We start from the raw sequence: 13,869 nt of genomic DNA on the forward strand, positions 1-13,869 counted from the left end.
ATACTAACAATGAACTGTGCAATTTCTTTTCCTCTTTAATCAAGAGTACCGCGGTCTCATCACATCTGAGCTGTAATAACGAACCGTTATGCGACACTAACTGTAGCACAGTATATTTTTAAAACTGATTTGCAACTCATCGCCACTGTTTCCAACTTTTAGGAAAAGGAGGAACCCGACTGCTGATCTGACAAATATAATAATGTTAAAAGATCCACAGCAGCTGTCTTGAATTTATAGGCATATTCCAAGTTACTGCATTCCTGTGTAGTTCCACATTGAGTTAAGCTTGAGTTCAAGGTCAAAACCTCTATCTCTTAAGCACTCACACACAAACACACACTCACACACACACACACACACACACACACACACACACACACACACACACACACACACACAACTCCCCCTCTCCTCGACTAATAAATAATTATCCTTTTGTGTGATGTGGCTTCGCTCCAAGGCCATGCAGTTTATGCGAGCTGCTTTCAGCAAAACAGTGCTCTTTTCCAAAATGGGAGAAATTCAGAGCATGATTTCTGCATTCACCAATAAAGAGCGTCAGTTAATTGTGAGGGAATTAGTGGAACACATACTACTTTATCACAAAAATTCTGACAATATGACCAAATCTGCTGGGTCAAAAATATACAAACAGTACTTCTAATATTTGGTTAGATGTTTCTTGGCCATTTTCACCTCAATTAGGTGCTTTTGATAGCCATCCACAAGCTTCTGGAGGGCCTCTGGCTCAATTTTTAACCACTCCTCTTGACAGAATTGGTGAAGTTCAGCTAAATTTGTTGGCTTCCTGGCACAGACTTGTTTCTTCAGCACAGTCCACATGTTCTCGATGGGGTTCAAGTCAGGACTTTGGGAAGGCCATTCCAAAACCTCACTTCTAGCCTGATTTAGCCGTTCCTTTACCACCTCTGATGTGTGTTTGAGATCATTACCCTGTTGGAACACCCAACTGCACCCAAGACTCAATCTTCTGGATGATGAAAAATTTGGCGATAATCCTCCCGCTTCATTAGTCCACTTTCTTTCTTTAGAGCACCAGATCCACTGGCAGCAAAACAGCCACCACCACCATGCTTGACAGTAGGTCTGGTGTTCCTGGGGTTAAAGGCTTCTCTCCTCCAAACATATTGGTGCTAATTGTGGCCAAACAACTCATTTTTTGTTTCATCTGACCACAGAGTTTTCCTCCAGAAGGCCTTTTCTTTGTCCATGTGATCAGCAGCAAACTTCAGTCGAGCTCTAAGGTGCCGCGTCTGGAGCGAGGGCTTCCCTCTTGAACGGCAGCCTCTCAGCCCATGTTGATGCAGAACACACTTGATTGTGAACACACTGTCATCTGTCTTCCAGCAGCTTCTAACTCATTGCTGACTTGCTTTTTGGCGTTTTTTGGTTGACTCTTGACCATCCTGATCATTTTCTTCTCAGCAGCAGGTGATAGTTTGTGTTTTCTTTCTGATCGTGGCAGTGACACAACTGTGCAATGCACTTTATACTTACAAACAGTTGTTTGTACAGTCGATCCTGAGACCTGTAACTGCTTTGAAATGGCTCCAATTGACTTTCCTGACTTGTTCAAATACATAATGTGCTCTGTCAGATCAATGCTGAGCTCCTTATGGGCCCAGTAAAGTCATCAGTTGTTATCAATCATCATCACTTAGAAGATGTTAAGAGGCCATGCTACAAAGAAAATTTGATTCCCCCAATTTCTATAATCACCGAAACTGTCTTTGTAAACTTTTGACCACAATCCTACTAGAACATATTGCCAAAGTATATAGACATTACAAAACTGACTCTCTGACTGACTAATCGTTTTTCTTGTTGCCTCATCCCAGTGGTAACTTATTTGAAAGTGGGATATGTTTCAGAAAACAGATGAATCAGAGGACTCAGAAATGATGATGAATGTCTGAGAGAGCGGCTCAGGTCAATAGTGTACAGACAAAACATTTCGGTTTAGCTGTTTTTTGAAATTACATTGTTTTAAACCTTTTGTTAAGCTTTCAATATATGTGACTTTGACGCAGTTGCACATGTTCAGACATCCAGAATTATTTGACACACACACACATAAAACATTGAATATTTAAGTTTGAGAAATCTCCGAGCCATGAAAAAAATGAATAGCAATTTTAATGTGTGTAAACATGGAAATCAACCAACTACTCTTTTATTTTTGTAGCTAATTAGTCCATCAGCAAAGTTCATCCTTTTCAGAGTAATTCAACAAAACACATCTCTCTCCCACTTACACAAACACTCAATAATAGCAACACCCACTCATGCAAATGTGATGTGACTCAGAAAATCTACTCAGAAGTAAAGTCCGTGCTGGCCGGGTCGAAGCAAGGGAGTCATCTTTTTCTTCTCAGCCTCCCTTGCTCCTCCCCCTGTCCAATGAGTTATGTAGTATTTGAGCCTTGAGGAGAGTAAGGAAAGTCAGACGTTGTAGAGCCACAGGGACAAGGCGCTGTTATCCCACTGCAGATACTCAGGGAGCTTGAGATTTGGGACCCAGATTTTCATCACGTATTCATTTCTTTACAGTATTCAGTGCATGGAAAGATGGTTCCTGCAGTGTACTGTGACCACTGATGTTTGTTTCTGCAGACTCCATGCTTATTGTTTTTAAACTTTGAGAAGTTTTATTACTCTGTGACTTTTAAATTTCCCAGCTGTTCTGTTCTCTTTTACCGGAATACCTTCACTTTTTTTCTCGGACTGTCTCAAACCGCCTTCACCAATGCTGACCGAGCCGTATGGAGCCATGTCGATGGGCTCAGATGTTCGAGATCTGACCCTCTTGACTCCAGCACCCCCCGTGCCATCCTTACCAGGAGCCGGTGGTGGCTGCGGGATGTCTGTCGGCGGTGGCCAGTGGACCCAACTGCTGGACCTCCACCCTGGCTCTCCCTACGGCTCCCTGCCCTCCCACCACTCCCTCATCAAGCAGGAACCAGGATGGGGGACCACTGAGCCTATAGAGGACCCTCACTGTGGACTCGGGGCCTTCACAGTGCACTTCTCAGGCCAGTTCACAGGCTCAGGCCCCTGCCGGGTCGGGGCCTTCGGGGAGCCGACTGCAGGTCAACCGAGGATGTTTCCCAATGGGACTTACCTGCCCGGCTGTATGGACAGTCCTCCTGCACCCAGGAACCAGGGTAAGCATGCTCAGTATCTGTCCCACCTCTCTTCAGTCCACCTCTGTCTTCTCTCATTAGCTGAATGAAGTGGGCTATCATCTTTACACACCAATCAATAAAATGTTTACTTCTATTACAAGCCAGTTTTTCTCCACTTCCTGCTGTATGTGTTCATGATGTAACTCCATGTTTAGAGGTTGTTGACAGTGTTGTGTCTGAGCAGGATGTTATGTGCTGTACTGGGTCATTCTGTCCCGTGTCAGGAATCGGCTTGACAGCTTCCTGGTGATGCTCTGGCAGCGATCTATAACAGTTCCTTTGCACTCAGCTGCAGAAATGCATGTTTACTTTTAAGCCACAGGCCGAGTCGCAACAGCTGTATTGGCATCAGTGTGTTGACTTCATAACTCAGAACAGATAGTTAGGAAAATCATTCATATGGTTTAACTAAATCTTTTCCCTCCGTATGTCCCATATGTGATCCTACGTCTTCTAATGCATCCAGCTAAAGCTCAAGGACCTCTGTGGGTTAATTATCAAAGATTTTATGATGCACTGTAAAAATCTGAGTCAAAATTGAACCAACACAATATTTGGTTAACCAGCACTCTTGAGTAGAAAACCACCTAAGACAAGTGTTTTGACAGTGTTTTCTTTATTGAATTGTTGAGTTATTCACCCAAATTAAATATGGTATGTTCGCAAACTGTCATAATCTATTCTACCTCTTTTTAAAAGTGTGTGTCTCTATTTATTACTGATTGTTAATAATATGTGTATCATTTGCAGTACACTGTGTTGCACAACTAACAATACAGTTATTGATAATAAATAATAATTATATATTTTATTTATATAACGCTTTTCACGATACTCGAAGACACTTTACTTAATCACACGTTTGATTATTATGACACTTTTAAAAAAATATCACTAACACTGGCTCAAAACTACTTTGCACTACTTCAAATAAATGTAGTGGTTTGCCTCCAAACTGTAGTGGAGTGGAAATACAAAACATGAATATTCAAGTAAAGTACCTCAGAATTGTACTTAAGTACAGTCCATTCCGTCACTGCCAACCAATTTTGTAACCAAAAAAAAAATAGACATGTATGAAAAAACATAATGGCCTGTTAAGCTGCTATAGTGAATGTTACAGTAGAAAAGTAATTCATACAGAGAAATAAATAAAATTCCCCAGGAGGCAAAAATACTCAAAACACTCATCAACTGATTGTGAACCAGTGACCTTGAAGTGTTGCATTTACAAGTTTTGATTTTATTGGCATGCACAAGTGTTTATTCAATATGTCTTGGATTTTTCCCCCACTCATTGTGCGTTTTCTGGGTCTTTATTCGGAAGTATTTCTCTAGAAGAAATGAAAAGTGATGAACAATGAATCATGAGCTTGATTTACTGCCCTGAATACTTCTGGGACTTTGTTAAATCCCAGTAGACTTGCTCAAAACAGAGTACAGGGATTGAATCTGTTGTTTATCTGGAATTTTTAATCTGGCACTTCATTTCTGGTTCCTGCAAAGTTTTTTATTGCTACCTTTACTGTAAACAACGCTTGTGTTTCTTCTCTGTTGGGGATCGTTACTCAGAGGTCGGAGGTTTAGACCTGTACTTGTGTGCCCGTGAGACTTCCAGAGACAACGTGCAATATGAGTCTAGTTTGCTCAGTGGAAAGTAGTTTTTGATGAAGTAATAAAAATACAGGATAGGATTTAAGTAAGAGTCGTGTGTGAGTCATTTTTCTCTGAAACTTTTCAACATCCCTCTTGGGCCTGACTCAAGATGCAGCAGCCTGTCGACGCTGCGTGTGTGCGTGTGTGTGAAACAAAAGGTCATTTTTACATCGCTCTCTCAAATGTGACACTTTCTATCTGCTCAGGAATGCTTGCAGTAATAGATGTAACAATGTGTACTGTCACGCAGTCTTATAACTGTAATTAAGTTAGCATGCACACAGTTCTTAACTGCTCACCCTTGTTTTTGACCGAGCATATTCTACAGTAGCTCATCTTAGTCCGTCTGTGGTGTGCTGCCAAATTTCTTTTTCCACCTGCCATAAATTTTGCAACCACAAGGCCGAAGATAGATGGGGGGAAAAAGAAAATGTTACAAGGAAAGAGGACTTTAGGAGTTTAATGAATGTCTCTCTGTGGTAACTCTGCCAGGGACGTGCAGTAACTACCAGGGGGATTCAGATAACTGACCATGTAGTGGAGACTTCAGACTCTAAAGACTCGATCAAATCATTCTAACTTTCCATTTCTTCTCTTTTTGTTTCTCTCTTCTCAGGTTATGGAGCAGTGGGTCTAGACAGCAACCCCAGTTACGGTCACACTCCGTCTCACCACACCCCTCAGCTCTCCAGCCTGTCCTTCAAACACGAGGACACGCTGTCACCGCCAAACAACATAGGTAGCCGTCCGTATCCTGAAGTGTTTTTTCACTAAATTGACTCTCAGACTGAGAGACTGTCAAGTCACAGCAAGGTTATATAAGTAACATGTCATTTTTCATATCAAGACAGAACAGCTATTATCCCTTTTCCTTCATCTCCCTCCGTCTCTGTCTGCACACGCATTCATATACGCAGGCATACATAAACACACTCTCCCTCTCGCTCTTTAAGCACACGTATGGTTAATGACTCTGGAAATGATAACTTGAGGAAACAGCTTTATGTGACTCTGCTGGAATGTCAAAAACTGTCTGGGGACCACTATACTATATGATCCTGAAAAGGAGCACTGTTTCTGATTGACCCGTCCTCTCTTTGAGGTGAAGAGCTGTGCGTCTGTGCAGGCATGCGTGTACGAAAGTGTGCCTATGTGTCTTTGAAATGAACTGGGATTCATTTGAGAGTTTTTTTGTTTTTTTTATAGGAATGTGTTTCGTGTATGTTCTGATGAAGCGACATTTTTATACAAGATCTTGGGAAAGTTTTCAGCTTAATAAGATTGTGAGCTGCTGATGGGGGAATTTTGATGGCTAGCAGCTCTTTAATTACATTTTTCATAATTGATTAACTGCTTTAGTCTTTTTTTTTTTAACCAAAATGCCAAACCAAAAGCTTCTCAAATGTGCATATTTGCCTGTTTTTCTTCATCTTCTATGAGCGTCTTTGTTTTTTGGATTGTAGGTTGAATAAAACAAGCAGTTGGATTATGTCTGCTCCTGGGAAAAGGCACTATTTTCTGACATTTATAAACAAATAATTAATCTATAATGAAGACAAAACTGGTAGATTTATCGATAACGTAAACAATTGCTAGTTGGCTCAATTCTGAAGCATTTTTTGCATCTTTTTATGTTCAGTTGACCAGCAGTACTCGGCTCCTCCTCCCATGTTTGGTTGCCACAATCCCTCCGAATCCTGTCCCAGTAGCCAAGCTCTGCTGCTGAGAAACTACAACAGGTACAATTATTTTTGCTTGCATGCATCTAACGTTTTGCTGCTACCTTGAATCCTCTCTCAGTACGATTCCAGCCCCCTTGCTCATCAGTTAACATCAGATTCTTTCCACAAACGCAGCTTGCTCCCTTGCTGGTTAATTTTCAGAAGTGTGAACTCTTTATGATCCTGTGTTGAGCCCTGCGTCTGCCTCTGCACTGTCTGGATTGTGAATCCTAATTTGTTCTGAGGTTAAGTGCTGCCCACTGGTGCTCAGCAGGCCAAAACAAACAGTGAGTGATCTACTGCTGATGTGCCTGAGTCCACCCTGAGGAAAAATGAGGAGAAAAGTAAAAGAGACAAGTTCAGTGAAAGTGAAAGTTGAGCGTGGGGGGTTGGGGTAGTTAGAGCTGGAGAATCTGCTTATTTTAACCTCTGAATGTGTTTCCAACTTGTTTTCACTTTGATGCAAAACATCTCAAGGAGTAAATTAGGATCAAATTCTTCGAATGCCGTCCTGCGATGTTGTTGGAGAAAAGGAACATGTGCAACCCAAATACTGGAACAGCAGCTGATAAGAGAAGGGAAGACTTTGCTGTTGTTACAGCTTATGGCATGAACTGGAAACCCTCAAGCAAACAGAGACATGCACATGCACATGCTCTCACACACACACACTGTAAATACGTGACAGATATCAGTGAGTCTTTCCACAGTGTAACATAGTTCAGAGCTGATTAGCGAGCCATCGCGAGCCTTCCCTCAAGGACTTCTCAAGGAATGCTGTCCAGAATTCCCCCGAAACCGGTTCCCGCCTTTAATGATACTGAGGACAGAGTGATGTCATGCACTGGTCCACAGTGTACTAGGCACGGAGGCACTCACCCCCGCAGAGCGCACAGCCTGCATCTCCAAGTGTGTGTGTTTCTGTCAGACGTGTGTGTGTGTGTCTCTGTGTGTGTGTGTGTGTGTGTGTGTGTCTGTGTGTGTGTGGGTGCACTGGTGTGATCTGCCAAGGTAAAGAATGGCTCAGAGCCCATGTTTTTTAATGAAGCCAGTGAAGAGTGTGGTGGGTGGACAGGATGTGTTAATAAGCGAGCGATTTGGAATTCCCCCCCAAATGAAACGTCTTCATTATCCATACAAGGGAGGAGAAACGACAGCAAGACGGCACAGTAACATAAATATTGTCGCTGTTTTCTAATTTCAGGATTTCCCAAAGATAACCTATTAATAAAGAAAGAAAAACAAAACAAAGACATGAACAGTATTTTCCCATTCATCTGTCAGAACCTTGCTCCATAACCCTTCACTTTATTAATGTAAAAACACATTTCCTTGCCTTGAAAATTCAAAAACCAAATAAAGACTGAAAATCTTTTTTTTTTTTTTAGATGTTAACGACTGTGCTGTATGTTTCTCTCAGTGATAACCTGTACCAAATGGCATCTCAGCTGGATTGTGTGACATGGAACCAAATGAACAGCCTGGCATCCTCCATGAAGAGGTGAGCCTTCTTTTCCTGTTTTTATTAAGATAACAAGCTGTATTCTCTGGTCTTGACCAGTGTTTGCACTGGTGCAGAGGAGGAGGAAGAGGAGGATTTCACCAGATGGCTGTTGGCCTACTGCCTAGGGAAATCAGGAAGAGGAGAGGAGCATATTCATATCTGTGGATGTGTGTTCTTCTGTTGTATGCTTTAAAGACTCAGTTGAGTTTTTTGCAAATGGGGACTGGACTTCTTCAAGGACTTGGTTTTAGAGTAAAGTCCTGCTTAGGATAGCCAGGTAGTGGTTAGAAAGTATGTGCTGTGGAGGACTGAACTCTTCTTGAACCTGGTTTTGGCTTCATTGTGGTTTTACCCTTTGATTGATTTTGGACTGGGTGAATGGAATCTGGCATCTACAGTGCCTTTTCTGCATTTCTTTACCTGCCTACCTGGCAAATATCTTCCATGCACTTAAATTTTACTCTCAAAACTACAAAATCTTATGCACTGATATACTGTATGTGCAGGTCTGTTTAAAAAAAAATGGTTTGTTTCCAGTTTGTATGTGGGTGCAGTCATTAATTTCTGTCCCTTTCATGTGAAGTTGCATACGTATCGCTATGTATTTACTATTTTTTGGTATTTTTGTATATTTTGTCTGTAACTTTTAGTTTGCTATGGACCTCTGTTGTGTCCTTACTAAGAATTTCAGTGTTTTAATGTATCCATGATGTTTCTCCTGCCCAGCAGTGGCCATCCAACCAGCTATGAAAGTGACCCCACAGCCCCGCCTCCACCCGTGCTCGTGAGTGCCCAGTACCACATACACACACACAGCATCTTCAGAGGACTCCAGGTCAGTCAGAGTTAACACACATGAGAGACACGAATATACACAGTGAATAAAATACAAAAAGTGAACTTCAGTCTTCTCCTTCCTCTCTTTCGTAAAGGATGTTCGACGGGTACCTGGTATTGGGCCACCGGTCATGAGGTCATCAGAGGCCAGCGAAAAGCGTCCATTTGTATGCGCTTATCCAGGCTGCAGCAAGCGATACTTCAAACTGTCACATCTGCAGATGCACGGCCGCAAACACACAGGTAAGATGATGTGACTTCTATCCCTTTTAACTTGCCCAGACTTCAAACACAATGAGAAATTCATACTGTCAAACTGTTAATGTTTAGTTTAACCTCCCCCTGATGAATAAAATCTAGTCACATAATTTGTGATTAAAGGTAAAATGTGCCTAATTTTGAAATGGTGATTGTGCAGATATGAAGTGCTAATGATGTGAGTGGTTTATTTTGCAGGGGAGAAGCCTTACCAGTGTGATTTCACAGACTGCGGCCGCAGATTCTCTCGCTCAGACCAGTTAAAGAGACACCAGCGCCGACACACAGGTACGCCGCTGTCGAGTAACTGTATGAGTTCTCTGCAGGGCCGGTGAACAAGAGCAACAAACTAAACAGAAAATGCAGAAATGCAAAATATTTTATTGATTTTAATTTTGAATGTCTGATCAAATTTTTTTGAAGAGTGTGTTTTGTAATCGTGTCTTTATTATTTCTAATTTCCTGGCTACAGCCTCGGTTCCCTCTCTCACTTCTCTTTTTACATTTGAGTCTCTCGCCACTACTTTTTTGAAAATATATGTCATAATCATTGTTACAAAACATTGGAAATTGTACAATATCATCTATCATATCATCAGAAATGTCGTCTCTGACACAGGCCGAAACAGGAGCATAATGTTAAATATGTTGTTAATACATCAGTCTGGGTGTTTGAACAAGAAGTCTGCTGCAGCTCTTATATCTTCAAATATACAAACAAGTTTTTATTTGAGTTTGAAACGTGAATATTCTATAAAAAATCTCCCTGAACAGTTTAAATATGTAACACTTGTTCCATCTCCATCTCTGCCACCACAATAACCATTTGCATCTCTGTGCAGGAGTGAAGCCCTTCCAGTGCGAGACATGCCAGAGAAAGTTTTCACGGTCAGATCATCTTAAGACGCACACTCGGACTCATACAGGTAAAACAAGTGCGTATACCTTTATTTTCTACCTCTCCATCTCTTTTAACATTTTAATCCATATCCAATGAAACACAAGCTTGCGTTCCAAGAGGTGAATTCACTCTAAAGCAAACATTTCTCCTGTTTTTCCTTGTCTGTCCCCTCCTCGTCAGGTGAGAAGCCCTTTACCTGCCGCTGGTCCAACTGTCAGAAGAAGTTTGCCCGCTCTGACGAGCTGATGCGCCACCACAGCATGCACCAGAGGAACCTGACCAAGCTGCAGCCCGCCATCTGAGCAGCGAGAGGAAGAGGATGAAGAGGAAGGTGACAATATACTGTGCCAGCTTGTAGAGAAAGATGCTGGAGCCTGGTCAGCGGTTATGGTGCCTTGCCAGACTCGCTGACGTGGTGAGCCCAGCTGATGCCTCCCCTCAGCCAGCCATCGTGGAGAGACGCCGATGATCCTAGAGATCTTCAAGATGCACCTCGACGAGCACTCTGGTTATCTGACATTAAAACTCAGACTGAGAGGGTGCAGTACCACAGTAAATCTGAGCCAAGAAGATGTTTGTTTTTTATGTGAGATGAGGAAAATGTTGATACACTATTTTGGATATTTTAGTACACTTGCACTGGCTTCTTTTTTTTAATGGTTAAAATTGTGTCACTTTGAAAATATGCTGGACAATGTAACTGGATTTAGGAAATGGACAACGTGCCTTTTTTTGGTCCATTTACTTGATTCTTAAAGGTGCACTGTGTAGTTTTGGGGAAGACATTTTAATCAGAAGAGAAAAATCTTCATTGGCTGATTTGTTTAATGCCTATACAAACAAAATAAACAAACTCTCTTTGTTTTCTCTTTTGTTTTGTTTCACTTTGTTTATATTTGGCGGACCCTGTCACCTTTCTAGCTTAAAACAGTGTTCTGGGGACCTTATTTTCCCCTGAGAACAGCTTGTTTATTCAGTTATAGAAAAAAAAAAATATTTCTGAGTTTGGTCCTCATTAATATATTAAAATTCTGAGTTTGAATTTCTTCCCCAAAACTGCATAGTGCCCCTTTAATATTCTTACAATTTACATGATACTAGCTAAATTGCTTTGTATATATGCGGCACTTTTGCATATACATTCCTTTTGTATTTTCTATGTTTTTGTAAGTTTATAAAATGTTGATTCACATTGCTGTCAAGAGTGTGTGTTTGTGTGTGTGTGTGTGTGTGTGTGTGTGTGAGAGAGAGAGAGGTGTTGGTGTTGTCAGGTTAAGAGGCCACCTATGAATGGTGGTGGGGGGTGACAGACAGTAAAACAGCACCCCACTGTGACTCTGACAGGGTGCAGGTCTCACCCTCCTAAATCTCCGACACACATCTTCATAGCTAGGAACATCTGGAGCCCGGTAAATCTCATTAGAAAAGACACATACCTCAGTGTCAGCTGGCCGTACTTCACTGACTGCCCCCGTCTGTGTAGGCTGGGCCCCATAATGCACACACACACTTAAATCCCCATTGTAAATAATCTCCTCCAGTTGAGGAATGGCATTTATACATCCTTGAGCCACATGATGGCAGTATCAGCCTTTTCAGTCTTGAGCTGTGAGAGCTGGAGTGTGCCCGAAACCATAATACTGCTCAGACTTTTCAGTTGTCCACTTCAGTCTTGCCCTCAGTGGTCTTGAGTGGCCACAATGAATATGTTCAAATCAACAAAAATGAGAAACAGGAAGGCATGTTCAGAGTAAGCCCCGGACCATCAAATATACATGATGTGGATGGAGTTGTGTGTCAGCTTGTGTGCAAGTCTATAAGGGTTCAGGTGATTCAGCTGCAGCAGGAATGTTAATAAAATATGAGTCAGTGTGGGAAGAAAAAGCTGTTGCACGGCTCTGTGGGCTAATGATGTCACACACCTGGAAAAGCGATGTAAACACGCACATACAAGGATGGTATATTTAGCTGATGGCTATATGTTCACACATGAAAAAACCAAGGCAGAAGTTTACTGAAGGCATTCGATACTCGTGCTTCTCACGTGTGCAGACACCAGGGCCGTAGCCATGGAGTCAACACTGGTGAGGGTGAAATCTTCTGGGGGTCCAGGCACAGAAACATCTTAAATTTGCAAATTGCCTGCCATTCTATAATAAAAATTCACTTGTAAATGGTATTGTATATTGTATACAGCTAGCTGACACTGAGGTATGTGTCTTTTCTAATGAGATTTACCGGGCTCCAGATGTTCCTAGTTATGAAGATGTGTTTCGGAGATTTAGGAGGGTGAGACCTGCACCCTGTCAGAATCACAGTAGGGTGCTGTTTTACTATGTGTCACCACCATTCCTCTCCTCACCACTCATAAAATTAGCATTTTTATAATACTTTATAAAAACTATCGCAATTGACAAATATATAGTCTTTGTAACACTCATATTATATTTTTTAACACATTTGAAAGTAGTGAAATAGAGAGACAGGATAGTGTTTTCATGTGAAGCATTGATTGTCAAGCAACAGCTTCTGCTTGTCTAGGGTACGGCAACACCACTTGGACAATCTACAAGTAGAACTTTAATACACCGTAATACTAGAACCAGTCTAATTGATAATGTCAAATTTGTTAAAGGTGCAATATGTAAGAATTGTCATCCTGTCGAAGACCTACTTAAAACAAACGGGGGCAATATATCACCAGAATAACCAGTAACTGTAGGTACCGTTAGATAGCTAGCTCAGTTAGCTGTGGCGCTAGTGGTCCCGACTGGGGGCTTAGAACACCAGGAGTATTTACTAGCAAAGAAGCTTTGGACTGGGACAGGCTGGGGCTAGCTGGTTAGCTGGTTGATAATTTTATTTAATTTTCAAATGTTTGCAACTAAAATAGATATTGCACCTTTAAGGTTAGTTATGATTAGGGCTGGTGCGATGCATCAACGTAATCGATTTCCGAAATATGTCGATGTGTGTTTCACAAGTGTTTCATGTGTCAGATGTAAACAGTAATACCGCCATGCTCGAGCACTTGAAGCTGAAGCATCCCAGGGCGGCTGGATTCACACTGGATCCAGGGGTGCGCCTAAATGCCACAGGTTGGTGTGTCACTCCACGGTCCGTGTGTGTGGCGTGTTGGGAACCCCTGCTGATCAGTTTGCCGGAAGACAAAGCTGCTATGTTGTTCTGCTACTAGCATGCTGGTCCTACTACTGATCGTTTGGAATAATGCCCTGCAGTGCGTACTTTGTCATACATTTGTTGATGATTGAAAATGATTTAATAAAATATTGAAATAGAAATTACAAGTTTTAAAATGTTATTTTGGGTACATTTGTTGTGATATTACTTGAGTAATAAAGAATTAATAGTTAGATAAATCGAAAAATAATCGATGGTGCAGCCCCAGTTATGATTACGAATATATTTGCTAATAATTGTTTCAGATGGCAGTTTAGTATTCCCCCCAATATATATTATAATCACTGCCCTGACGCACACATCTTCTCCTGCACTGCTTCATTTCCGCAGCAGATCTCGACACTTGCCAAACTAACAGAAAGATTAAAATGCCGCTCTCCTATTTCAGGGTCACAGACCACTCATTTGAAGTGGTGATTCAGGTTGTTTTTCAATCCACTTAATGGCTGCGAGGTAGTATCTCTGTGATGTTCTGGCTTTTTTTCTGCGTCTTAATCCAATGCACTTTGATTAAGAAGTGCTTCTCTTTGTTCTCTCTCTGCAGGGGCACCGGGAAGTGGAGGAAGATCAGAGGGACAGCGG

The 13,869-nt window shown here is 41.7% G+C and overlaps 1 protein-coding gene across 5 annotated transcripts; it reads left to right on the forward strand.

Moving 5' to 3' along the window:
* Positions 1 to 2,279: 2,279 nt before the first annotated feature.
* On the forward strand, positions 2,280 to 11,382 carry wt1b (WT1 transcription factor b). 5 transcript variants are annotated; one of them, XM_084377659.1, is made up of 9 exons: positions 2,280 to 3,188; positions 5,482 to 5,604; positions 6,505 to 6,604; positions 8,007 to 8,087; positions 8,817 to 8,925; positions 9,023 to 9,170; positions 9,384 to 9,473; positions 10,028 to 10,111; positions 10,267 to 11,382. In XM_084377659.1, exons 1-9 carry the CDS (start codon positions 2,771 to 2,773, stop codon positions 10,386 to 10,388), a joined length of 1,275 nt encoding a protein of 424 aa, XP_084233785.1. In that variant the 5' UTR covers positions 2,280 to 2,770; the 3' UTR covers positions 10,389 to 11,382. The 5 variants fall into 5 exon arrangements, with proteins under 5 accessions (XP_084233785.1, XP_084233783.1, XP_084233784.1 ...); XM_084377657.1 differs by having other exon boundaries at positions 2,281 to 3,188; positions 10,028 to 10,120; positions 10,267 to 11,381; XM_084377658.1 differs by having other exon boundaries at positions 2,281 to 3,188; positions 8,820 to 8,925; positions 10,028 to 10,120; positions 10,267 to 11,381.
* Positions 11,383 to 13,869: the final 2,487 nt, after the last annotated feature.

The sequence above is a fragment of the Pagrus pagrus genome (assembly GCF_965226575.1).
Source record: "Pagrus pagrus genome assembly, chromosome: 1".
Taxonomy (NCBI): Eukaryota; Metazoa; Chordata; class Actinopteri; order Spariformes; family Sparidae; genus Pagrus; species Pagrus pagrus.